Source organism: Pseudopipra pipra, chromosome 11 (assembly GCF_036250125.1).
Source record: "Pseudopipra pipra isolate bDixPip1 chromosome 11, bDixPip1.hap1, whole genome shotgun sequence".
Lineage (NCBI taxonomy): Eukaryota > Metazoa > Chordata > Aves > Passeriformes > Pipridae > Pseudopipra > Pseudopipra pipra.
The window spans coordinates 9,480,727-9,508,133 of NC_087559.1; the positions used below are offsets into that span (position 1 = coordinate 9,480,727).

At 44.0% G+C, this 27,407-nt stretch overlaps 1 protein-coding gene and 1 long non-coding RNA gene across 4 annotated transcripts in view; one reads left to right on the forward strand and one right to left on the reverse strand.

Moving 5' to 3' along the window:
• LOC135420220 (uncharacterized) lies at positions 1-6,545 on the forward strand. The gene is made up of 2 exons (XR_010433426.1): positions 1-5,117; positions 5,222-6,545. It is a non-coding gene; the product is annotated as an uncharacterized LOC135420220 (long non-coding RNA).
• Positions 5,897-27,407, reverse strand: part of QRICH1 (glutamine rich 1) — a 23,599-nt gene continuing 2,088 nt past the window's right edge. For all 3 annotated transcript variants that reach the window (XM_064667366.1, XM_064667364.1, XM_064667365.1), the window contains 9 exons: positions 24,422-24,751; positions 15,316-16,332; positions 11,893-12,070; positions 11,118-11,272; positions 10,202-10,316; positions 8,784-8,892; positions 8,392-8,543; positions 7,613-7,703; positions 5,897-6,832 (listed from right to left, as the gene is read on the reverse strand). In XM_064667366.1, coding sequence (XP_064523436.1) covers positions 6,640-6,832; positions 7,613-7,703; positions 8,392-8,543; positions 8,784-8,892; positions 10,202-10,316; positions 11,118-11,272; positions 11,893-12,070; positions 15,316-16,332; positions 24,422-24,730 — 2,319 coding nt within the window. In that variant the 5' untranslated portion in view covers positions 24,731-24,751 and the 3' untranslated portion in view covers positions 5,897-6,639. The remainder of the gene's footprint in view (positions 6,833-7,612; positions 7,704-8,391; positions 8,544-8,783; positions 8,893-10,201; positions 10,317-11,117; positions 11,273-11,892; positions 12,071-15,315; positions 16,333-24,421; positions 24,752-27,407) is intronic.

Consider the following 27,407-nt stretch of genomic DNA (forward strand, 5'->3'; position numbering starts at 1 on the left):
GGTCTGTGGTAGATGCAGAGCTGGGACACACCAGCAGAACCCAAAGCAACTTTGTAAGTCAAAGTGAGCTGCAAGAAGGATGAAAGTCAAAAGGTGGCAAGCAAGGCAAGTTTGGCACCAAGAGGGGAATGAAAGGCACGAAGGAGAGGGTCCAAAGTGATCCCAGCTAGGTATTATCCCCCCCTCTTGCCAAAGCCCCCAGGCCAGGCTGTACAAACAAGCACTGTGAAGAGGATGGCTGCACATGGGGGATTGTAGCGTAGCACCTTCCTGTCTGTGCTGCAGGTGGTAACTGGAGGCAGGATTTTGGAGAAGAGCAGTAGCAGGAGTAGGGAGGACTGTGCCTGGAGTGGAACAGGCAAAAACACAGATCTGCCTTAGAGGACCCTTGAAGGAAATAGCAGTTGTTTCTTTTCCAGGATGAGATGTTCTCATGCCTGCAGGTCTGTTGGAGCATCAGGAAAAGTATCTGTACTGCAGGTTACAGAACAACTTCCTTCTCTGATGGCTGGTCTCCTTCTTGTGACATTCCAGATCTGGCCTCAGAGCAGCACCAGGGACAGAAGACAACCAGACCCCTTCTCACCCACTGTCCAAGGCAACCCCCTGTCTAACACTAACCAGTCTGGGGACTAAAGAATGGTGCTCCTGTGCCTGCAACTGTCCTACTGCAGTAGGTTAAATCCTTGTCCAAAGATCAGAAATCAGCTTCAAGAAATGTGTAACTCATGTTACCCAGCTGTAGGACACAGAAAATGTAAGTGACATCTGCTCAGGTCTCCTGAAATACTCAGAAGCAAATAGGCTTTTTATGCTCCGAGGGTCATCAGTCATGTTTGAGCCTCTAGTTTGGACCAACATATTTTCATCTGAGTAAGGTTCTACAAAAGACAACATGGAGTTCAGAGAAAGACAGTTAGGCCAGTGACTTTTACGGAGGGTGAGAAGCCCCAAACAAGTGAACTATCTATGGACAGGAGGAGGACTCCCAAGTGACGTGTTTGGTCTCAGCAGCAGTGATCTGCAAAGGTTGTGGTCTCCAAGCTACAGTTGTTTCCCGTGGGATGGTGGGTTTGTCTGTAGCAGGAAAGGAAGGTGCAAGCCTCAGCATGGGGATGTTCCCTTTGCTATGAGAAAGGGTACATGTGGATTTCAAGGCCGCCCCAGAACTAGGAAAATGCAGCCCTTGCACAGCAAAGAGCCAGTGACAAGGATCTGCAATGGCCCTTAAAACTTTCAGCCAAGAGTGGTGGCGATGATATCGCCAACATCAACACCATCTCCTTCCCACAGCCACACAGTAGCAGTGCTTTGTTGTTATGTGACATTCTGAACTCTACAGGGTAGAGTATACAGTAGACTGTATTCCACCCTGCTGTTACCTCTGTACATAACTCCTGGGCAGAATTTCAGCTAAGAGCTCATTTCTCCTATCCACACACCAATGTCGCACTGGTTGCAGTTTGCCTGAGCTAGGGAGCTGGAAGAAAAGCACTGTCCTTTGCAGAAAATAAAAGCACCTAGGCCCACGCCACTGAAAGCCGTTCCCCGTCAAGGCACCAAGATGGTTATCCCAGAGGCAGGGATCAGAGCCACAGCGTTCCCAAGGAAAGCGCTGCCTGCCAAGGACACGCACTCTCGAGTCAGCATTACCTGTCACAGGATCAGCACAACGGGAGGCATTGTGCCAGACCAAAATCAGGCTAACAGGTCTCTCTACCCTTATTTAAAATAAAGACAGGCTAACAAAGGCTTGCTGAGCCTACCTGGGCGGCACACACTGATCTGAGCTACAGCACGGGCACAGCAGTAAACAGGCAAGTTGGCTTCTGTTCCAATGGAAACATCAGACAAAGTTTAATGGTTCTCAAACAGACTACAACAAAGGCTGCAGGGAAAAACATTTTATTTCCAAGCAGATTACAAAGAGCAGAGAATATAAGAGTAAAATTAAATTAAAAAAATAGTTGAGTGCATCTCTTTAAAATGATTTGTAGTGTGAGTTACTCACGGGGCAAAGCTACTGGAGAGTTCTGAAGGTCACTTTGCAGGATGCCAATCACATGTGCTGTTTAGACCTGGGTCAACACAGGAGGGACAGACAAGACGTATTTTGCATATAGGCTGCACACTCATTATCAAGCAAGGCTCTGGGCTGCAACTGGACCCTGCCTTTCCGAGACATCCCCTCCACCTCGTTTCTCTCCTGCAGTTCCCTCAAGTTCTAGACATGGTTTATTGCTGCTGTAAGTGAGTTCAATCTGCCTCCCCATTCTGATGAGCTCCAATGAGAAGGAAGAAGCAGGCAAACGTGGCTGCCATGCACAAGGTTATACAGGGAATGTGGCTGCAGTGCTGAGGGCAGAGCTTCAGCCACACAGCAAAGGGAACCGACAAGTAGGGGGCACAGCGAGTGCTTCAGAGATTTGGGGGCAGCATGTCAGCTAGGCTTCTGGAAGAAGATTTGAGATGCTCCTTAAGGTAGGAAGAGACTCAAGTGGAGAAAAGCTCCTTCCTATGCATTGGCACCAGTGAAACAGAAGAGGCTGAATCATCAGGATAAGGTGCATTCCCTGTAACATCTGAGGAGCAGCTCCAGCAGTAAGATGGGCAGAAAAACCCCATATAGGGTGGAAGACAGCTGATATCCCACTTTAACAGTGATTTAAGAGTCCAAGCACTAATTCCAAGTCAGTTACTATGAAACTCACACAAGAATGCAGTTTGGCTGGACTGTGCAGAGTCAATCAGTGTCTAGCAGCACTCAGACCAGCAAGAGGATGTGCAATTACAGCACCAGCAAGTCCTCCACCCCCTCTATGCTAAGTGGACTCTTTTCTACCACTTCTGGATCTGCTCTTACCACAGCATAAGGGGCTTGGAGGCCTCATCCCTTCTACTGTAGCACACAGTAGCCCTAATGCAGCTGAGAACAAGGCTGTCTTAATTTCTGCCCCAGGAGCAACAGTGCAGAAGAGGATTCTTATCTAGGGACCAGATTACATATTTTTTTATTGCCCAAGGCAGAACAGTTCAGGAACTACTTCAGACCTTGTGACCCATCTAATAAGTCCAGACCTCCAGAGGTGAAGAAGCCAATAGATGAAAGCCCTATTAAGTTACTTGGACCATTCCCTTTACTCACCACTCTAGACAGAAGAACCACTCTCTAGTCTGCTCGTTGCTGCTTCAGCCATTACCACTCAGAGGAAATGCTTGAACTCTTGAAAGCAAATGAAAATCTAATGGTGCCATAGACAAGCGTGTAAGAGGCTACAAGTTTCCTAAAGAAAGCAACACTGTTAGTGTCAAGAGCTTGGACAATACATGAGTCTCATGTCAGAATGTGAGGTGCTTTACAACAGTCAGTCACGCTCTGATTTCCATGGTTCCTTTCATACCCCGGCAACAAGATGGGCACAGTTCAAAACCAACATGGCAGGGTCTCTACCTTGACTTCTCAGCTCTATTTGTTTAGAGATCAATGCATTTTCAGCCTGTCTCATACAAGGCATGGGGCAGGGAGAGTTCCTGTTGAATACATACACGCATACAAGAGCGAGCAGTTTGGCACTCTCGGAGCCGAGGGGGAATGCCCTTGAAGCAGCAGTCAAGCTGGTTATAGGAAAGTGTTAAAAAGCTATTTTACATGTTTGACTGGGAACATTTCCCAGAACTCGGACAGCAACTCTAAGCCACAGAACTCTTCTGTGCTACTCTGTGCACGTATTCCTATGAGCCCCTACAAGGGAGCAGATCATGTTCTTCACTATCAAAGAACATAGTATTTATATTCTAGAAATACTGTACCTTTTAAATTAGCTCCAGAGAGCCAGACTAGAAGCCAGGTCCAGGAAAATAATCCTTAAGTCACAGTATATCGATTGTCTCTAAAAATAGGGAATGAAGTTAACACAGTGGACATTCTGATGAGACAGTACAGAACAGTACAGCAGTCCACTTCTGCCTCAGCAGATCCCTCTCCTATGTACATCTGAACAATGAGAAAGTAATGGAGACACTTCAGTCCATCAGGACAAAACCAATCATCAGATCTCCACAGCTCACCATGTGCCAAGTTTCCCTGCTACTAATCAGTATACTCCAAGATCAAGGAGAACTCTTCCCCTACAAAGACTTCAGATCATCCTGCAGTTAAGGGTTGTAAGGAAAGTGCACAGCCTAGAATTTTAAGGTAACACGGAATCCTGTTTCCCCAGAAAACTCAGCTGAAGTACCTGTTTCATCCCTAACCTGCAACTGCCCCAATGTTCTGTCATGTTATTGCAGCTTCTGGCAATTTTTAGACTAAGAGGTGACTCCCAAGGTCACCTAGTGAAGCAACTGGTACAGGGTGTATCTGACAGATGGTTTAACACCCACTGTACTTCTGATGGAGACAGCCAAGGCAGCAGGCTTTGCAACCCTGCTCAGAAGATGGGACAAACTGCCCAAAAGAAAGGGAAATCCACCCTGTGCAAGCCTGTTGGGGACCCTGAGCAACAGGCACATGCAACTGCTTGAAATAGCGGGAGCCTGCCCCAGCAATGTCCTTAACCTCTTAAATTAGGGCCAAAGATGGACATTCCAGTCACTAAGATATGGTGAAGAGATTAGAGGATTCTGACAGCTGAAGGACTACTGATGATCCCAACAGCCACTCTGCCACAGGGGCAATGATGGATCCAAGCAGACAGCTGCCAGCACTACACACTACCCAGGCACCATCTTCCCCGTTCACCCACTGGGACCTGGGCACCAACCCCAGGCTGTTCTCCCCTGGCCTACCTCTGAGGGCAGACACTGAGCTAAGAGTCTAAAGTAGAGTGCAGGTTTTACAAAACAACAGTGCATTGCTACTTCACCTCTCTGCACTTATTTGAGCACAGAGTCCTACAGAGGGAACAAACTGCTCATACTGACAACTAACTTGAGCACACGGGCTTCCTTGGGAACACCAACGTCAATACGAAGCATCAAGGGCTTGGGAAGTCTCTCTAAAGCGTGCACACCTCAACACTGCTCACGAGCACAAAGACAGGAAACGTTATGGCTGCTCTCATTTACACTGTGCACAACCAACAGAGAGGGCAGACCTTCCTTCTCAATACAGACAGGTACTGGTCAACAGAGGCTTCAGAAAAATTGCTTGCTTGTACACAAGTTTAAGTTCTTTTACTGTAATATATATTTAAGTATTTACCTATGTATTTTGGAACAGGGAAGGGACATGAGGTGGAGAAGCAGGGAAGACAAGTTCAAGAAGCAGAGTCATCTCTCTGCATCCAAGAAGCTGGTGGCACAAATAACAAGCCTGGCAAGTGATCTCCCATTTCAAGCACAGTTGGCTACCCGCTGGGTTCAAAAGAGCAGACTATTTGTTAATGATATAAAATATCGCAACCATTTAAGATGCAGCAAGGCAAGGCTACAGGGCTGGGGTTTATGATCATGAACGATGCCAGGAGCTACACAGCTATGTTAAAAACTGTGAAAAGGCTGTTAATAGCAGGAGTAAGCCATATGCTGCTCCTGGAAGGCCTTTTCCCTCCAAAGCCCCTCCATCATGCCGTTGGTGTGATGTATTTGAAAAGGAGAGGGGGACTTTTCTAGGGGTAAAGCCACAGAACATGAGGACAGTCTGATCTGGTCTCACAGATCCCATGTTCCTAGCCTGGCACTGAGCTTCCATCAGCAAGCAGACATTCAGGTCCTTCAACAAAAGTTTATGCCCTTCTACCTTCAAAATTTGTAGAGGTGAAAGAAGTCCAGCAGAGCTGAGCTGGAAAGCACAAACAGGGATGAAAACAACCAGTTTGCATACTGATCTTTGTATAATGACCCCCCACCCTCACAGCTCACTCTTCCCCAAATAAAGACACATTGTTCAATGGCATGTTGAAAAGACGTGCTCGTCATTCTTAATAAACAACTAGAGTAAGAATACATAAGAGAAACAGGGTGGTATCTTTATATGATACACAAGTGTATGTTACAAGAATTCCATCAGGCACAGAAGCCTCAAGGTTTAAGGCCTCAATGTTAGGCCAAAAAAGAAGAGTGTGGTAAAGTTTGTACTTTTAACATCTAAAAATGTCACTTAAAGGTCTGAATAGAAATTGTTGGTTTGTGGGTTTTTTTTTTGTATAAATCATAATTGCAGTTCACTCTCTCCTCTTTCTTCCAAGATATCAGCAAATTAACGTCCAAGCACAAGAAAAGAAGATGCCTGCCTCTCCTCCACTGGCTGAGCAGGTCCATCCATCATTCTGTGCCCTCTAGGCTGCACGTGCTCCAGGGAGACAGAGGCCCTGGCCAACCAGGCCAATCCTGTAGTTCATATTTTCTACATCATAAAAAAAACCCAGAGTCAACCAGCAGCTTTCCACAGCTCCCAGCTTGCAGGGGATATGCAGCCTCCAATGGTTCCAACAGTTTGGTGTGTTGGGTAGGATACACAATGGGTAGGTTTTCCTTTAGATTCTTTTAAAGAGAAGAAGCCTAAAAGGGCTTCATAACTACACCAATAAAAAACCAAAAACTTAGGCATCTCCTTTAGTGTAAAAGTCTGTACAATTTCTCTTTGCTTGTCCCTCCCCCATCACCCTGCCCCACCCCTTCTGAGCCACAAAGGATGCCTTAGTGCATGGTGCTGGCATTAGCCACGGCAAGAGCTTCCTGAATCTCTCGTATCACCAGGATCCGGGTGAGCATCTGCTCCATCTGCTCTCTGCTGATCGGCTGGATGGAATACCAGATAGGGCTGTTGGGGGCCACCACTGGCTCCGGTGTCAAGTAAAACGTGTCATTCCGGCCTTTCACACTCTGGGGGCTGTGTGAGGAAGATCAGAAATAACCAGACTAACAGAATGCCCTGGAACGGAGAGACCACCACTGTCCTCACCCCAGGCTTCACAAATCCTGACAGTGAACATCTGGCTGATGAGATATAAAGGTACAGAGTTACACCTAGAGACAACATTGGTCCCAAAGTTTTAGGCCATGCCAAGCTTAAAAAGCCATGGTGATGACTACAAGAAAGTAATTTTTTTTCACACTGGTAAATATAACACACACATGGCTTTAGGGGTCTTTCAGAGTGAAGCAAGAATGGAGTATTTTCACATTTGGGCTACCTGCAGATCTATTTGTGCAGAGGAACCTTTACATTAAATATCAGAATCATCACAGTTTACAGGCGAGTCCTTTGAGACTCCCTCCAATCTCTGTAGCAAGTCCTCATTTTTGTTCAGAAGATGATTTGAATAAGACCCTAATCTCATCTCCAGTAGTGGATGCTCCAAGATGACTTGCAACTCACAGGCAGAAGAGCAAGCTCATGCCAATACAGCAAACCTCCAAGTATAAGATTAGGGGCAGCCAGTTCACAAATCAGGATTTGTCTCTTTTAAATACTCCAGAAGTTCAACTTAACATGCCATCAGACTAAAACCCACCCTTTCACATCAACACCCTCCCCATTTAAGTAAATTTACGCAAACACAGAAACTGTGCCAGCAATAACACACAGTCCTGAGAACTAGGCCAGCCACAGGGTGCAGTTCCCCAGTCAGAGCAGACAAGCACCACACACACAGACAAGAGCTCTCACCATTTGAAGAGGTAGAAGTCATACAGCTTTATCGGACACCTCAGAGGGTTCTCTGGATTCTCTGTCTGCTCTGCATACATGTCATCTGTAACTACAAACCAGCCCCCCGGAATTGTGTCAGACTGTGTAAGCACAGCACACTGAGCAGTACCATACAGCCTCAGCACTCTGCAGCACCTTGTCACCATGCAAGAGCTAGCAAGAGACATATGGCTGTTCCAGGGCAGAGGCACCCGGCTCTAAATGCTCAAAGCATTATATGGAGAGCTTGCTTTATCCCAAGGCTACTGAAGTTCACAACCCATCCATATACTTCTTTCCATTTCTCCTCTACCAGTGCCCAAAATGAGGGAACTCTCTCTGAGACTGCAATACCTCAGCTACATCGTGTGCTTTTAAGAGGACAGATTGTACTTACATAGGGGTTCTGGTATGGGTTCACATGAATCAAGGTAAGAGAAGCCCTCCCAAAGAATTTTCTCCGTATCTTCATAAGCACTTACACCCAATAGCCTCTTTGCCCATAAAAAAACAGAAGTAACAAAAAAGTTATCCTTAGTTCTTGACGAGTCTCATATGCCTGAGGTAAGGTATGTCCCCAGGCTTATGATTAGAAGGTACTATGCTCTCTTGGACCAGAATACATGGAAAACTCAGACTGCTGGGCTGAAGGTAACTGTCAGAGCCTTGGATTCCCTACCTGCAAACATCTCCAGGTTCATCCACTTCTTCAAGCCCAAGTAAGTAAAATATTCCCAAAGAAAACTCCTAGACACTACCTTTCTGTCCTGTCTGGTGCATGCCTGGAGCCTTCATATAGCGGATACTCGTGCTTTTATCCTTGGGATTAGAAGGGTTCTTCTTGGTCTGCCTCAGCACCTTGGAGAAGGCCAGCTTCATGTGCTGGTCTACTGTTTTCAACAGGAAATATCTGAGCAGCAAGAACAGAGCACAGGACATTTAGAGGCAAGGTAGTTATCTTTTGTCATTGTGAACAGGCTGAAGCTCAAACCAACCTCTGAGTTAAAGGCTTTTCCAGCAGCAAAGCATGCAACAGCCATAAATTAACCCATGATTTCACCCTGACCCAGTGCAGCAGTTCCCCACCAACCCTGTCAAGGCGTCTGAAGTTCTTTTATTCCCCAAAATTCCCAAAGACTTCAGTGCTTACTTTGTATTGAAAAACATCAGTGTAGTGAGCAAGGTGGAAGGGGAGTGAGCTCCAAGCTGCTTACACTCCCACAGCATTTCCTCTGTTACATGACTGGAGAGGATGTAACCTGCAATAACCAGAAGTCAGCATCATGCCAAGATATAGACACAATGTGAACAGGTAGCATTTTATAATCTGTAAGTATTGAAGAGCATATAAATCTTAAGGGAAGGAAGAGGAGGAGATTCTCACTGATGTCAAGATTCACTGCTGTGCAAACAACTTTTTAAATAGCAGGTACAATTAGGATATAACACTTCAACCTCTAGTTGAAGAGAGTGTGCTTCTGCAACACGCCTTTACATCCCAGCCCATAGAGAAACAAATACTCACTTTAACAGCTTTTAATTAATGGCTCAACTCCAATGCAGATGCTCTTAATCCAATAATATGTGAGAGCAGGCAGGCCAGTGTAACAAATCAGCTCTTGGCCCTGTGCACAGCTTTAGTCAGCACACAGTGCCAAGTGATGTATTTGGACACGAGTAATCCTTTGATTCTCAGATATTTTTTTTTCCTTTGTGTAGAAGAGAAATACTATACTCCAAATACACAGATATACAGAAAAACAGACAGCACTATGAACTCTAGGGCTTGTGGAATGACAAAGCACAGATCAAACAGCCAGAGTGAAAACAAAAGGATTCCAAAACTCATGGTGCTACTTAGTCATCTAGCCTGTAAACATCAGCTACTTTTCTGAACACAAGCAACAGCTTCTTCACTGATGCCCAATCCGATCAAAGGGAATGAAGCAATGAGAAACCACGTTTCCATGCTCTGAAAATGCAATTCTTGATCTAGTTCTCATATGCAACTCTGTCAAAATCTGTCTCTCCTGGAACTGCCCCGCCACCCCCACTGCCATCATCTCCTGAACACAAGGTTGAGCTGCAGTTGATTGGAGGCTCTAAACACTCATTGTTTTTTCCTTTGACACTCGTTGGTCCTGCAGACAGTATCCATCTGGCTCCATGGCACCATGACAGTGCTGTATTATCTCCCAAAATAACAATACATATTAGAGGCAAGATGTACTAGTACTTCAGATGAGGAAGCCTGATTCAAATCAAGGATCAGCTGGCTTCCAAGTAAGCCAATCTCACGACACTACAAAATCCCAACAATCTGCCTTCTGATGAGTGACAAGTGATAGACAAATAATACTCAACAACAGTCAGGGCTAGAGCCTGACAAGTGCAGTAACCACAGCATTCACTGCAGATGCAACATTTTTCTCCATGACTAGCACGAGCTGCCCTAGGGACAGCAAATACTTCAAAAGGGTTTCTATTCAGACTACACTCAAGAGGTAGGTTCAGTTTAAACATTCCAAACTCTGGAAAGTTTTGGAGTTCTTACACAAAAGTCCTTACCAAGAGGTGAAACACGGGGCTGTATGTCCTTGAGAACTTCATGCAGCCATTCAGTGAAACGAATATAGTAGAGATCTGAGAAGATGTCATCAACTCGGCCGTTTTCAAAGAGATACTGTAAGAGATTCACAACACGGTCCAGTACAGTGGGAGCCAGTGTGTTCCTCAGACCAGACCTTACCCTAAAGGCCCATGTACTCAGTTAGTCGAGCATTTTACAGCAGAGCACTGAAGACTAATACATTTTACTTGAAGAGTGAGGACAGTTGCACCAAGGCCAGTACAGGATAGGTAATCTCAATTACTACCATGAGAATGCCAAAACAGAAAAAGGAAAAAACATCTTACAAAGTGAAGCTGTTTGGATTTCACCTTTTACTTCAGGTGTGTTCACTCCAAGTTATTTCACATGACTGTTCTTTGGACACTACTTTTTCATGTTATTGACAGAGATGTTCAATTCCCCTGTCAGAGTTTACCTCTGTTCCTGCAGCTCTTCCAGAAAGCACTCTAGCATTACCAGCTCAGATTTCCCACACCACAATAAGTTCTTGCCTGTTAAAGCTTCGACTAGATTAAGTTTTGACGACTCCTTCAAACATCATCCAACCCTCCTCCTCCCGCTAAAAAAATTAAAAGGATTTATTATTCTCACCATGATACTGAACTCAATTATTAACAATTCAATTATTAACAATTTCACTCATAGGTGAAAGCACTGCTGTGCACTAATGACAAGTCATCTGAGGTTTGGGTTTGTTTGGTTGGGTTTTTTTAAGCAGAGATACTTTTTCTCATATAAAATTGTTGGGAAGCTTAATAGAAGCCACAGTCTCCATTGTCATAACCAAGAGTTCTCCCTATACATGCTGACAACACGCATAGCCCTGCAGCACACAGAGGTGTCCTTTCCTACCTTCTGAATACACAGGAAGATATAGTAGAGTACATCTGGATCGTAGGGTTCACCATCACCATTTCGAGCTTCTCGTGTCATTAAGCACAGACCATAATTCAGCTCAGCCACAGCTGAAGAGATGAGATCTTCCTGGAACCTCAGCAGCTGACGCCCTGGAAAAACAAAACAAAGCCATATTATTTAAGCCATAAAGCTATATTATTTCCCAATATTTCAGGAATGATTTCCTGCATCTCCAGCTTTCTCGTTCTATCTGGCAGGTCCAGTACTACCTCATTCCCCCAGTATAGTAAAGTAAGCTAAAATAAATCAGGATCTTAGGCTGTCAGATCTCCTAAAAGATAAAATGGGCAAGAGTTTAATAGCAAGATCCTCTGCCCTGCCAAAGACATGACTATTGCCTTCTATTACCGTGTTCACAATGAAATGCTGCCCTGCAGCAACATGAAAACAGCAACTCTATGACTGCTCTACCAGCTCGGCTGGCATTCACAGCCCGTTTGTTCATCCATGCACCACACTCCTGCAGTGCCTTTTTCTACTGCTACCAGGTGCTCAAGGGGGCTCAGCACTGAGCTAACATCTCCCCTGAGACATGTCCTGTGGTAGTGGGAGCACACTATAATTAGTACTGCCAAGTAAATCAAAGTTTAGATTTAAAAACAATCACTGACTAAACAAAAGTGTTTTCCAGAGCAGTAAACACCTAACATTTTAGTCATTCCTAATCCTACTTGAAAGGAAACAAAGGCCATGTTGGCATGACACTTACTTCCAATAGGTGCTAGTCTATTTTGAGCTTCTTTTTCCAGCTCTGCATTCTTGGTCTGTGCCCAGCTTTTCCACACTTCAAGACCTTCTTCTGGCTTCAGAGAGTTTGGAAGTAGAAGTTCAGGTGAAGTCTGTGGCTGTGGCTGTGGTTCAACTTCAGCAACCTGAACAGTTTGAGCCTATGAAAAAAGCACTTCAGTTTATATACACCCACTTCAATGTGCAACAGCTGGACAAAAAACAAGCAATGCCACAATTATCTCTAGCCCCAGGACACCAGCCTTCTGCAACATTCCTCTCTAACAAAAGGAGTTAACTCAAGGAACGCAACTTTTGTTGTCCAACCTGAATTGCTGCTCAAAAGAATATCCGACTCTCCAAGAACACTTTTAGTTTGAACCGGCACATCTTTCTTCAGCTAACTCGTCACACTGAACCACCACTGAAGTCCATCTCACCACAAGAGTGGCCCGTAGCCCCTCACAGACACAGCAGCTGCAGAGACCGCCAGCCCCTGGCAGGGATGAAGAGGAATGTGCCATCAGCTTTCCTAAACACTGCTGCTCCACACCTGGACTCCCTGAGGAGAGTTCTGGGTACAGCCACATGCTGTACATGGCTGGCATCCCTCCCTACTCAGGCTCTCTTCACTATGCAGTACATAACAGGCACACAGAATAAATACCCTCTGTTCTTATCACCGACAACAGATAAGATTAATTCATTTGTAGGAGATCTAAAGCAATTAGACTAGAACACCAGCATCAAAACATCAATTTAGTTGTAATGCAATGTTCTCAAAATACCAAATACTGGTACAACCCACTATTGTGTGAATACACAATATGTGTGAATACAACCCACTATGACTGATTACAGACCCTAAGACATCTCCAGACCCTTTGGAAGTTTACTTTGCAGCAGGACCTTAGGTCACTAGGAATTACTACCTCAAACTGAAACTTACTTGTCAGGCAACCAATGGCACCGACCCAAAAGCAGCAATGAGCTCTCCAGCTGCATCCACTCTGCATTCTTCACTACAGCTTCTCAATTCCATGCCACAGAAAGTGTTGTGGCTACCTCAATTGACGGCTTTACAGACCTTAGTCAAGCTCTCACTGCCATCCTGAATATTACAGAGATAGCAATTCTTACATCAGGTTTTACTTTCTCCTTCTTTAAAGCCACCGCAAAAAGAAACATTTCCTTTGATACTGCCAATTGTCAATATTAGTGAAAGTTGTTCTGACAGCACTAGAGACCACAAGAAAAATGGCACAGAGACTTTAAATACCTTTACCTTACTTAACATAAACAAATCAACCAACCAACTAGCTTAAGAGGCAAAGTCTGCAAGAATCTCAAGACTGGAGCTTTCCAGCTGCCTCTGGTTGGCTTTTCATTTCCTGCATCAGCTCTTACTAGCTTTTAGCTTATCAGTCCCTGCAGTAGCAGTGTGTAGTACAGCTGCAGAGACTGAAGGGACCAAGCTTTAATCAAGGCAGATAGCGACAAAGTTTAGCCTCTGTCTTAACGAGGACAGAGTCCAAGGGTGAACTGACACCTTGTTGTTGTAGGAGCCAGGACTGAGCCTCTGCTCTCCTCCAGAATGGTGCTCCATTACTTTCCTGAGAGCTGAAAGCTTCCCAGAGCCAAGCCCCTCCTTCAGCCCAACCCAAGGGACAATTCTCCCTGACCTCACAGACACCTTGTCCAGTATGAAGGTTGGACACAGTCTGGAGTTAATCTGGCAGTTGCTTCTAAACGGACTTATATTTTCAACAAATAGAGCAAAATAGCTGCAACTTGCCCAGGTCCCACGGAAGCACAATGCCAGAGGATAGTGCAGGGCAGGCAGGCAATTTCCTTCTCAGTTTCACAGCTTTGAGAGGGACAGCTCCCAAAAGTTTGATGTTCACTTGTAGTAGCTTTATTGGCCTCTTACAGGAAGAGTGCATCCCTCATGGAATTGCCTCTGTATTTAGAGGTTTATGCCACACCTCACACAGTACAGAACTGGGACCAGAAAACTGTCTGATATCCAAGAATTGCAGACTACTGTACACAGGAATACACAGCATCAGCAGAAACTTTACAAGTAACCATTGAAGAAATTATGGAGCTAATACCTCAGAAAGACTCCTAAGAATGTGGGTCATGCTCTTAAAAGACCCTACAATAAGTCTAAAAATCCTATTTAGGAGAAAGGCAAAATGTTCTATCAATTTAGTTTGTTTAAACAACTGTAAGTGATGAAGCGATTTCTGAATTACCCATAAGAGGAAGAGAGGAATTACAGAAGGGTCTTTGAATGTGACAAAACAAACAAAAGAACCCTACCACAAAACCCCCCATGCATTACAAGATCCATAAGCTGTAGCTTAAAGTACAGCTTTATAAAACAGGGTATCCAGGATCTGAAAGTTATCTGGAGCTGTAAGGAACCCTTTTCGGTGAAGACCTCGGTGGGCTGTAGCCCATGATCAACTTAGAAATGATCAGACATGACTACAGAAAGCAATCCTCCTTCTCTCAGCGCTTACTGATAAAGCAGAGGGCACAGACACCTTTATAAAGCCAATAATGTTATTTATAAACTGAAAAGAATTTGTACCAACAGGTATGCTAGCAAGCTTGGGTATTTTTGCCCTCATCCCATTCAGCAAAAAAAGGCTTTGACAGATCAATCACTTTTCACTTTCTGGTAATAAAAAAAAATAAGTTACATCCATTTGTACACATAAAAGAGACCACTAATAGCCCCAGTTATTCAAGCTTTAAAAATCAATTCGAAATAATCTATAGCTTAAAGTTGGCAACAAAGTCTTTAAAAACACTAACAAATTTGGTTGCCACGTTTGCCAGAGATTATGAAGAGGTGCTTACTTGCCACTGCTTGTTACTGTGCTCTTGAACACCAGGCACTTACTAGAAGCAGGACATGGTGTTACAGACAGCTACACTTGATCCGGGAAGTTTGCTCACAACTAGTCAGATTTTGACTTTACCCAGGCACTAGTGTCACATAACAACAAAGTAACTGATAACTAGATGACTAGTATATATTTGCACACCTTATTTGGCTGCAATCATCCCTGCCTGTCCACTGCAACCTCTGAAACAGCTCAGGAGAATACTGTAGACCTGCCATGAAGAAGCTGGCAATGAGCATGTATCTATTTATTTACACTACGAAGATCAAAACTGTACTTTCTCTTGGGAAGTTTTGAATCCTATAACTATTGACCAACATTAACACATTGCTGCAATCTTACACCTATCAAGTACCCTATGCCATGCCCAGGCTACTGGGACAATCACATCTCTGCTTCCCAGACACTAGCTGTCTGTTGACACGCTCCCTCTCCACAACATTTGCAAGTTGGTAATCACCTGAGACCAAGAAGCAGTTTTAACTTACTGAGCAAGTGACTTGTAGTTGCTGCTGCTGCCCTTGCTCTTGGGGTGTGGGCTGCTGCTGTTGCTGCTGCGGGTCCCATATGTGCACTGTCTGTGCCGTGTTCTGGTATGTCCCTGCCACAGCCTGCACTGCCACTGGAATGTGGATGTTGCCATTCATAAACTGTGCTGGAAAGATTGAATTAGCAAGAGTCTGCACCACTTCCTCGTGAGAGTTCTTCACTACTGAAGTACTTCCCACCATCTTATCCTTGTCATCTTCCAGCTTCACGGTAGCCAGCGTCGTTGGTGAGCCACTGACGTGGACGGCATTGTAGGCCTCCTGAGGGATGGCAATGTGGGTTATGTTTTGCTGCTGAAGGTCACCACGTGGCTGAGCGGAGTAAACAGGGATGGTCCAAGTCTCTCCAGTGGGGCTAGTAATGGTCCCAGTGGCACTGTACAGGTGGGCACTGTCCACCGTTAACAAGTCTGGCCTTAAAGAGACGTAACTTTGCTGCTGGCCCTGAGGAATGGCCAGCACTGTGGCAACCGGCTGCCCTGAAATAGCATATGACACAGTAATAGGCATATCCACTTTACGTTTCTTCACTGGCTGAAGGACACTGGCAGAGCTGATCCGCCTCTCTCCCTCTCGTGGGGAGCCTTGTTGAGAAGGTGGAGGTGACAGTGCCCCGACTGTTTGGATCTGTATCTGCTGGCCACCAGTAATGGCCTGTCCTGCCACAAGCTGGGCCTGGATCTGCTGGTGTTGTATGTGTTCCTCCTGTAGCTCTGCAGCCTGGATCTGTTGGGCAGTCTGCACATGCTGCACTTGGATCTGAGCCGCCTGCAGCTGCGATGGGCTGGGGCTCTGAAGAGATTGACTCTGTATTGTCTGGGATGCCTGCTGCTGAGCCTGGCCTTGGATCTGCACTTGGACCTGTATTGGCTGCTCCGAAGCCTGATGGACAGAGAGCTGCGGAGAGAGCTGCTGGGCGGAGACCTGCTGTGGTGACTGCTGGACCTGGACCTGAACCTGCAACGACACCAACCCAGCAGTTAGAGATCAGCAAACGTCAGCGATTCAACAGAGACAGTCCATCACTGAAGATTTACGATTCCATACATTAATCCATGAGTAAAGATCTCAGGAAAATGAAACCAAGTTATTCCAGAAATGCCTGGTTGATAACAGCAATATAGTAGATGTGTTTGCTCAGCATTGCACAAGACCACACTTCTCAGCACAGACAGAACAGCACATGAGCTACATCTCCACCCTCAAAGCTCTGTGGGCTCAAGCCAATAGATTGCATCCCTGGAAGCCAAAAGAGTCTTCAGACCTATCTGCATTGCTAAAATGTTATTTCAGCACAGGCCTTGCAATAGCAAGACTTTAAGGTCACACACATTACAACCGCAGGAGCTCACCTCATTCTTACCATGCTCTAAAGATTGTTTTACTACTTCCCACCCCAGTCCCCAGATGGATGCAAGATCACTTACAGGCAGTAAGAAATATGGGTAAGTCAAAAACAGCAGTTGGCTCTACATAAAGCACAGGAATATTACTTCTAAACCAACCACTAATAGTGACACCACACTAGCAGGTGTCCACACAGAAGGCTGCAAGTTCAACCTTAACCTCTGTCATGCGCTAAGGGCCAACCCCGCAGCATTTGTTTTTTAAACTTCAGAAGTATTTTTTTGGCAATTATAATTAAAATCAATCTTTTTTTTCATTATTTACTTATTCCATTTAATACCATTTATTGTCCAAACTACTCAGTTGTATTTTCTAGCTCGTGCACTTACACAATGCTGAATAACACACACAAAACATGTTGACTTGATTCCAAACCAGTTCCTTTCATTTCAGGGAAAAAAAATAAATCACACCCTCTCACATCGATGGTCATTTGTCCAAGGTCTGTCACAATATCTAGCAGCAGCCCAGGGGTAGACTCAAAGCCAGGAGTCAGAGGTATTGCTTCACATCTCAAGCCCCAAAACCAACTCCGTTTGTATCTTCACTCGCAGGGTGCTGAGGTCTGAGCTCTGCTCTCCTTTCCAGACACTTCTTCACTGACTCACACTTACACAGGTGCTTCGTCACATCTGCCTTGTCCTAGAAGTGATATCCCAGGTTCCCATGACCATCTGCTTCTCCAGGCTTCATTAATATCTTATCTTAAGGCAGGGAATTAATTACTCAACACCTCTCTCCAGAGCCAACACGGACTTATTTAGTTGCAAAACTGTATCTTCCTACTCACGCTCTCTCACCTTTTTCTACCTCACTCCCTGGAGCTGGTCAGGCTAACATGGCATTTGCACAGAGATGCCACACTAGTCAACCTGACAATACTAAAAAGAACTACCATGCACATCTGCACTGCACAGAATCTCACTTCCCAACATCACCTCTAAGAAGTCTTGAAAAATGTTAAGAACTCATTTACAGCCAATTAAAGAGCTGCTAAGGAAAAAAGTGGGGTTGAAAAATGCACCACTTGCGAGCCAGTTTTATAAGTCACCTCCTGTTAAGAATTAATTTATTTCCAGGAAGAATAGGGTACAGTTCCTTCTGGGAACTATGTGCAGTATACTGTAATCCTGATGACGTGGACTATCTATAATAATTTCCTGCAAGGTAACAAGAAACATGTAACCTTATGTCAGCATGACAGTTTAAAAAGCTGCATCAATGAGTGATCTGATCAGGCAGTCAATTGAAAAAGAAAAGTCATCTATGGAATGTTTCCTCCATTCTATTTGATATCATACTGCCTTGCATCATGAGTACTGCCTTGGGCAAACAGGCCCAAGCATGGATCCCAGGTAAGAGTTCAGTTTAAGAAAGCCATATGCAGTCATATCCCTAAGGCAAGTATTCTCTAAAATATTCCATTTAAAAAAAAAATCACTAATACAGTTCTTAGGATTAATTTAAGTCCTTGTTCAAAAGATTACCTGGGAGGCAAAGGTCAAAGACTGCACAAACTAAATGCATTACTGCACTGATTTATTTTCAGTTTCAAACCAGAAACACTTGCTTTATCTGCTAGGATTCAAAATCACAGAAACAGACAAACACATCATTTGCCCTGTGCTTCTGCAATGCTTTCAGAATTTGCACAGGTTGACTTAGAGCACCTTAAAAGTACCTCCACCTTCTTTCCGTACACAATTTTATATTACAGTTCCTGTTAGTGCTGTAACATATATAAAGGAAATAATTTTTTTTCTGCTAGCAGTAAGAATTCAAAGTCTGCTCCTGCACTGAAACAATTTTATCACAAGTGCAATTAGAAAGGTAATGGAATAGGTGAAAGCAAGAGGCATCATCAGTAAGAGGCCTGGTCTAAGAACAAACATGACAAGAGAGCATTTGCTCCCTTCTGCTTTTGTAGAAGAGATCGTTTCAGTTTGAAGAGACTTACACAGATCATCTTGTCCAACTGCCTGGTTGCTCCAGGGCTGACCATAAGCTACAGCTCTGTTGTTAAGGGCCCTGTCTAAATGCCTCTTAAATAAGGACGGGTCTAGGACAACAACCACCTCCCGGAAGCCTCTTCCAGTGTTTGACTATTCTCTTGGTAAAGAAATGCTTCCTAATGTCCAGCCTAAACCTCCCCTGGCACAGATTTGAACAATTAACCATTTCAGAGCCTGAGCCTACAGTCTCTGAAAGTCACAGGCAACTTCCCTCACTTTCAGTAGCTGAGCAGTCATGCCCTGGGGCCCTATGATACTCCTCAGGACTAAATCCTATCGCCTACAACTGCGATGTCTTGCTACTGCTTTAGGGCCAACCCTGTTATTGTTAACACCCAAAGAATGAGTCCAGACTCAAACAAGATGAAGAAGTCAGACTCTAGAATCACTTGAAGTTCTCCATGCTGCAAACTGCAGACATCATGCTTCTGATGAGACTCTGCTCCTATGTAAAAGAATATTGGAGTTCTACCTACCATGCATTACACATCCCCTGTGAATTACATCCATTTTTAACAACTGTATCTTGCAGTAAATCCCTCCTTATGTTCAAGTAGGTTGTACCCAGGAGTGCTAAAAGCATTAATTTCAAATTTACAGGCTTCACCCAGTCTGAGATCAGAGCTTCTTACATTGACCTCATTGTCCTTTTTTTCCTCAGATAGCAAGTTAGACAAAGAATTACACTAAACTTCAGCAGCAGATGATTTTTTTAAAAGACTCTGTACAAAGAGGAATGTTTTAAATTTACAGGCCAAGACCAACAGGGAGGACCTTAAATCTTCACTTTATGCTGAAGATTAAAGCAAAACCGTTATGCTCAGAATTCCTGGGTTATACTGGTGCAAGACAGGAATATACCAAGTTACCAGTACTGAAAAACTACTTATTGCCAGAAGTCTGGATCCAGCAGCATGAAAAGAATCACTTCCCAGCAGACTACTATCACACAGAAATGCCTTTTCACCATAAAGTAACTAGAAGCTGGATCAAATACTAGCTGACTAGAGAATCAAAAGCATTAGAAATCAGCTCTGTATTGTAACAGGAAGGTAGCACTAAATTTTTAAGATTTCCTTAAATGAAATTTACTGTCACATTAAGATCAAAAACATATTCTGTCCTCAACTGAGCACATGCAAAGAGTCAATAAGTAACTCCACGAGCATGAGAACAGCTGAAGCCTGGTTGCCAAAACTTTTTTTCCTCATGGTTGATAGACAAACTTTCAAGTAGGATTCATAACACATCTGCCCTGTGCAGATTCTCTGCCCAAAAAGGAATCAAACTGCAGAACTGCAGTTCTGAAACAATTGAGATTTCCTTTGCTTGGTAATTCTTTCATCTGTGGACTGACTGGATAACCTAACTCCAAATGAGCACATACCAATCCTTTCCTGCATGGATTTTCTGATATCTAGCTTGCCCTGGAGCACCTGACATGCTCTTAAATGCCTCTTTTCACAAAGAGATCTTGATTTCTGAGGCTACATTTACAGTAGAAAGTGGTAGTACACACCAAGAACAGACCTCAGAGCAAGACTGAAGACATATTAACAATGTCCACACTATACATTCCAGAAGACTATTTCAAATTTAGGTCTAGTCTTGCCCACTAGCCAAGTTTGACAAACAAACGTCGAGACACAAGATGGCATCTTCCAGCTTAGTTTCGACTGGAAGGAACTCAAAGTGACAGGCTCCAAATGTACAAGAGGTAAGAAGGGGCAGGTGGCCAACTTGCTATGAGAAGCATGCTCCAAATCCCTCCCAGAAGTAATGTGGGTGCATCTCAAACTTCCCAAATGAAGTCAAACACTTGGACAAAAAGTTATGAGAGCGTGAGAAGAGCAATCTCAATTTTTTTAGCCCAATTTAAGGACAGAAGGCCTAAAACACACTTTCTTCAACAACAGTCCTAAGCTAAAGAGAGTCCAGCACTAAAAACTAACACTGTAACAAAGAAATCCTTCTAATATTACACCAGAAAGTGTATGTGCAAGTACAAAACAGATTTAAAGTATAGAGTAAGTGAAAAGACTGATCAGTGAAATAGCAGGAAATGTTGGAACTTGTTATTTAACTACTTTACAGGAAGTCCTTTGCTATCTAAGTAAACAAGGTCTACAGGAAGGGTACAAGTTAGCTTTTCAGAACAACTGCCAGATAGATTTTTCACCCCAGATTTTTCCTCTGCTCATTCACCAATATCAGAGAGAATTCCATCAGCCAAATTGGGTGTGTTTGAACAGTTACAATATCAAGATTATGCTGTCAAGCTGTACATTGGGAAGGGATTTAGGCCTAAGAGACAGTTAAAACAAATGAACCAAGAATCTCTCCAACAGAAGCCTGCTTCCATATACAAGTAAGTGCTACCTTGAAAACACCACTCTTGACTATAACCACTCTTTGAAGGGTCCCACTCAGCCCAAGCAAATGCTAATTAATACCTGATGCTACACTAAAAACATACTGGCATGTTTTTCAAACATAAACAAATAGGAACCCTACCTCCAAGTCTTAACTGAAAGGTATTTTACGTAGGCATTTAATCATTCCCTATACAATTCTGTGATTTGCTCACCTCTACCATCCTCCCCTCAAGCCCTGGCCAAGAAACTCTTGCCACCCAGACATCAGCCTGTTCATAAAAAGCTGAAACTGAGGATCTTCCCCATATGCTTCCCAAGCAAAGAGGCTTTCTGTCCTCTGATATTACTTCAGTTAAACCTTCCCATGGAAGAGGAAGAGGCACAAGAGGTTCACTGACCTCTGTGGAAACACCATATTCAGTAAGCAAGTCAGCGCTGACACCTCTTCCCCCTGGCATCATCAATTCGTGGCCTCATCGCACAGGACCAACAAGCAACAATCTCATCAAAGGCAGGGCTGATAAAACTCTTACCTAACTGGAGCAAAACACAGCCCTTCCCAGCCACCCCCTGATGCAGCACAGGTTATGACAACTTGACATATTAAACTATTTCTTAAGATCACTAATGGCACCGCTGTGGTACTGGGTGTGGAAGGAGCTCCAGGACACTTGAACTGTAGCACTGACTAGTGTATATAACCCAACAGTTGCATCCACTCAGCCTTCAAAATAAACATTTGGCAACACTCTGTTGAACCTTTTAGGCAAGAAAATCTTGAGGTGGCAACTTCTTCAAACAGGAAATTTATTTTGCCAGGATAAATAAAAGCAGCAAGCAGTCAAACACTGTCTTTGATTGTCCACAGCAAGTAAAACCTAGGATGAAACCTGAGCGCTGTCTATCACTACGATCATAAGGTTGTCATTAGCACTTGCGACCGTGAGGTCATCTGACTGGTCGTATTATTAGCCACCTTTAGCAGCACGGTCACGCTGCCAGACATAAGCACAGTCATTCAAAGGGTCTTCCACTGATCTGCAATTGGATTAGCAAGAACTAAACAGATTATCAAGTCAAGTACTGGGATGACACAAGTTTAATCAAAAGCTAAGAGGCTTCGGCAGATGACCAAAATTTGTCATAATACAACACAAGCAGTATTTTAGCAGAGGGAGCCAGCTGGACCAGGTGTACTGCTCTACAGGAACTGTCACTCCCCAGAGCTACAACAAAATCCAGCTTTATTCAGACCCTGTGCTCTGCCACTGCTGCCACAGTGACAGTCCAAAGACAAGTGAACACTAAATCATGGGTTTAACGTAAATCATGTCTCAGTAACAAATCCTGATAGACAGAAAAACACTCTTGTAAGGGGGTAAAGACATTCTTCTCCACTCTATTCTTGCAGAAAAACTTCAAGATAATTCTGAGCTAGCTGCTCAAATACACCTGAGTCCAACTGCCCTGCTAATGCACAAAAGCTGCAGCCATATCTAGTACCAGATGTGCCACAAAGTGTTCTGGGGGGTTGTAACACCCTGAAGTGAGCAGCAGGGTAGGCAACACAAACACTAATTATGATCTGTACTGACAGATGGGAAAGCGGACATCTAAAAGCAGAGGCACATCAAAACCAAGTAGGAGATAGTAGACAACATTCTTTAGGAAAAACTGCTGAAATCTTGACTTTCATCAGAATTTTTTCATATTCAGGGTGCAGGCCATTCAGTTTAAAAATCAGGAACAGGTGCTGGCAGCAACTCTATGCTTATTTCCAAGAAGGCCAGGTTATTTTTCTCTGGAACATATGATATATGACCTCCCTCTCTACCTCTGTTACTAGAACACTTGCAAGGGTCAAGGCTGAATTTTGAGTAGTTCTGAAAGGAGGCAGCAGCAGGAAAAAAAATGAGGGGAAACAGAAAAGAGGTTCCTTTTGACTTTTACAATTGGTTTGGGGGCCTTCCACATCTTCAAGGCTGAGGCACTCAAAAGCCAACCCTCCTAGTTCTTCCACTGAAAAACAAAACTGCTTCCAGAAAACATAGTAGCTGGCAGAACCAAAACCACTCTTGATCAGTTTTAATAGTCTCATGCAGAGATCCAAGTCATGCCTGCAAGACTAGAGGCTTTTGTTGTTCAAAAGCCTTTCAAGACAAGTTATTGTAGGGCAACAGGTTACAAAAGTTCCAGTTAAGCATTCATTTACTCAATAGAGAGTAACTGGACATGAGTTACCAGTGAAGGAGGTAAGTTTGTCTTTGCTGTAGGATAAAAGCACACAAGTGAGCTGTTAGCACAAGTCTACTGCACTGCACCAAGTTCACACTACCTTATCTCCAGTCATTTGTGACTCCATACCCTCATTTGTTGTAAAAGAAGAGCTCACAGCTTTACATTCTGCTACAGAGGGCAGAAGTGTATCCAAATTACAGTTGTAGACAGAGTTCAGCTGTTTGGAGATATATCATAAGAAAACCTTAGTTCTGCCACCTATGAACTCTTCAAATTACAAAATGTGTCTGAGGACAAAAGCAGTTATCTTAAGTTATACATTTGGGGTTTTTTCCCCTCTGGTGTTGGATTTTCTCATTTAATATTTAATAAAATACCTAATGTAATACCTGCTAAAAAAACGTAATTAAGACAACTCCCTCCACTGTGCAAAAGGATGATCTACCTTGATGCATGTGCATATATGGAGTTCCTTTCCTGAAGCGTATCATCCCCTGGTTCATATCCTAAGTTGACTCCCTTGCATTTCCCCCTCACTTAAAAGCCAGTTCAAGAAGGACAACTTTTAGAATGTTCAAGTAAAATCACTTAAAAATAATTGATTTCGTAAAAAGAAAAAAAATCCTGAAGGCAAGTTAGATCCCATGGCCACCCTGAACAACCAGATAGTCAGACAGGCAGAGGAGGGTGGTATTTATAGCAGCTTCACAGCACAAGGCTTCGGGAGTTGTGCACACGCCAGAACTGCCGACCATTTCTCCAATAGGTGACACCACTCCATTGCTATGTACGCCATTCCTCCTACAGCGGGGCATGAGGGAGGCACAGTCAAGAGAGAAATTTACTACCACATTCCTTAAATGAAAGGAAAATAGTGCTGTTCTATATAAAGTTAATTGGTCCTGCCTCTGAAGTACTTGTCTGAGGCTTCAGGTTAGGCAGCAGCTGGCTCTGAACACTACTCCATGGGTTAGCAAGTCATATATACATTTAGAGATGATTTTGGACACTTACCTGGACTTGCTGGGGTTGCTGAACCTGTATCTGCTGCTCTGGCTGAGTTTGCTGCTGGATACTGGTTGTCACAGGACAAGCAAGTTCAAGCAAAGACCCAGCCACCTCTGTGCTGTCCGTGTAAATGCAGTTGCCACCCTGCTGATACACCATTGTGGTAGTGGCCGTCTGCTGAAACTCCTGCAGAGCTTCTGGCCCCTTGGAAGCCAGGGAGTCTAGAAACTCCTTCATCCTGTGCTGGGGGATCGTTCGTGCCTTCACACGGATGTATTCTTCAAAGGAAATGGTGTTCTCCAGAGAATTATTCATATTGCAAGGTCCTCAGGGTTCCTTTAAGGAAAGAGAAAGTAAAAGTCTTAACTACAGCACTCCGTTGACACAAGGATATTCCTAACTCCAGTAACTAATTTCTCATCGCAAGTACTGTATGAAAACTGGCAAACATGCACAGCCAGATGCCCAAGACAGATGCTTTAGTTTTATGAGGCATCTTGTGCTACTACACATTTCTCAGATTAACCCTTGGCAACTCAGGGGAGTCTGAACGATACCTAGGTGGGACTGCAGAACTATTCACGGAGCTCACTGCCTTGTAAACTCTCCCAGCTCTGTACCTCACCCAGACCAGGCGAGTCCCGTACCACACAAATCCAGTCGCACATTCCATTTGTTTGCAGCATGCACTATTAGCAACAGAGGCTCAGAAATCAATATCTGTGGCCCTGCTTTGCAGCCACAGAGGTGGAGAACCGAGCAGTATGTTCTATCTGGCCATGCAGTGCTATTCTAGGCAGCTAATGGAAAGCACAAGGGAAGAGCAACAGATGCAGCATTCGGCCCATCGCTGTTAGGACTAGGGCAGCCTTATTGATTTGAACAGAGCAAGCAAAAGGAGAGCGCTGGAATCAAGAGATTCCTCATATAGGGAACTACACACACAGAGAAGCAGAGCTCTGGAAATGACAAAGGCAAAGGCAACAGCATCATCAGTTCTTGATCTCCTTTTAATATGGGAAGAGGTTAACATGAAACATGCCATGTATGAAGACAAAAGAGACAGAAGTAGTAATCAGATGATCAAGGAGGAAGTGAAAGCAAAGAAAAAACCACCACCACCAAGAATGACTCCACCTGAGAACATCAGACAGCTCTAGGGTATACTCTGACAGCACTCTTCTCTTATTGACTTATCTTGTTTAAACCCACAAATTGTTTTTGCAGTGAGTATACTGGTTGTTTCTAAGGCACTAATTAGCCTTGATAAAGCATAAATAGATTTGAGCTAAAACATCATCAGATACTGAGACAGTTGGGAAAAGAAGTGAAACAGCACAAGATTAGGACTAGTAGAGGTGATTCAGCACTACTAGATCAAGCTGCATAAAGGAGGAAAAATGGACAGACATAGCTGTGTACATTATGACAGTAGTTCTAAAGAGAACAGGTACAAAAGCAGAACTTTATGTATCCTTTTACCATGATTTAACAAAGCAGAACCAAGACAGAGATACATGGTTGAACGTAAGACTGCCAAAGCCTGTGTGGAAATGAGAGTTAGCTCTAGGCTTTCCCTGGCACTCAAGCAGACTGCACAAGTCCAGCTTCAATCATCATCAAAACCTGGGAGAGCTGGAGCAAATACTAACCCCTTTCTGTATTATGTGTCAGCAGTCCAAACTCATAGCAGTTTTTGTTTACATGGAGGTTCATGGCTAGTGCATTGGACCAGCCTCACAGGAGAAAAGAATTAATATCAAAGGTAAGGGGAACACACATGAGGCAACTTACGTTCTAGCTATAGTTTCTGGATTCACTAAGCTACATTTGTTGCTGTATGAGATTACTACAGAAAATATTCTTAAAATATGCAGAAACGTTTAGTAAAAAGCACCAGTTAACAGTGTTTCCTTAGCAAATCCAACAGCTCTGTAAATATCAGCATACAGAAGCTCCTGTAGAGCCCACAGCTGGACAGAAAAACAACTCTCCTGCCTTTAAGAGACACTGGTCTGACACATTTTCGAGGCAACTCTGTGTGACAGAGCCAGTAAGACTGTTCACTCCTCCAGGAGTACTAAGTATTAAGAGTACTTTACACCACTATAGGACACGTTAATCTTTTCCCAAGTGTGAAACCAAGGGAGAACAACATTGTTAATGCATCTGCAATGACTCAGACAAGACCTACACCAAGTCTTGTGAATGTGTTTTGCATCTAACTGTGAGATGCTGTTACACGCTCTGAGGCTGGAAAACAGATTTTGAGTGATTAACTTGTCCCAATTTTTTACTTGGAACTTGCAAGCACTTGACTTCAATATTTCAGTGAGGCTTTCAGAATAGCATCATCATTTTCCATGTCCACCCTGAGGAGCACCAGCAGACACAGCTTTGAGAGGGAAGACTCTTCTGAGAAATAAGCCTCAAGGATGCCACGCTGGGATCCCAGACGTGAACATCACAGGTGCTGTTTGAGATCACAGGCTCTCTGACAGCCAGCTGCTGCTGAATAGGATGGGCTCACCTCTCCCAGGTCCTGCCTTCTTCCTTGCTCCTGTATTGGTGCTTATTATGTTATAACAGCTCAGGGGATAGCTATCCACCTTCTGTTAATCTTATCAAAAGAAGAGAGGGGAGAGGTCAGCAGGGCCGCTGTTTCCAACGACAGCTATCCATTATCCCTCACTTATGCTTTTGGAAGTCCAACCCTTCTGTCACAAGCTGCTCACAGGTCCATCATTCTCCTGCATAGCAGAGACCAGAAGCCACAAGAAACCCAGAAGCACAAGCAGCAAGCCCAAAGATTAAGGAGAGGTCCACCACCAATCATCACCTACCTCTTCTAACCACCAGGAAGCAGAACAAACAGCATAAATTTCTTAGATACAAATCCTCAACCCTGCTCAGCTGCTCCATCTTAATTAGTTCTTATTAGCATCAAAATCAAGAGCCTACTAGGCCAGTCTTCCCCTACTAGTAAATCTTC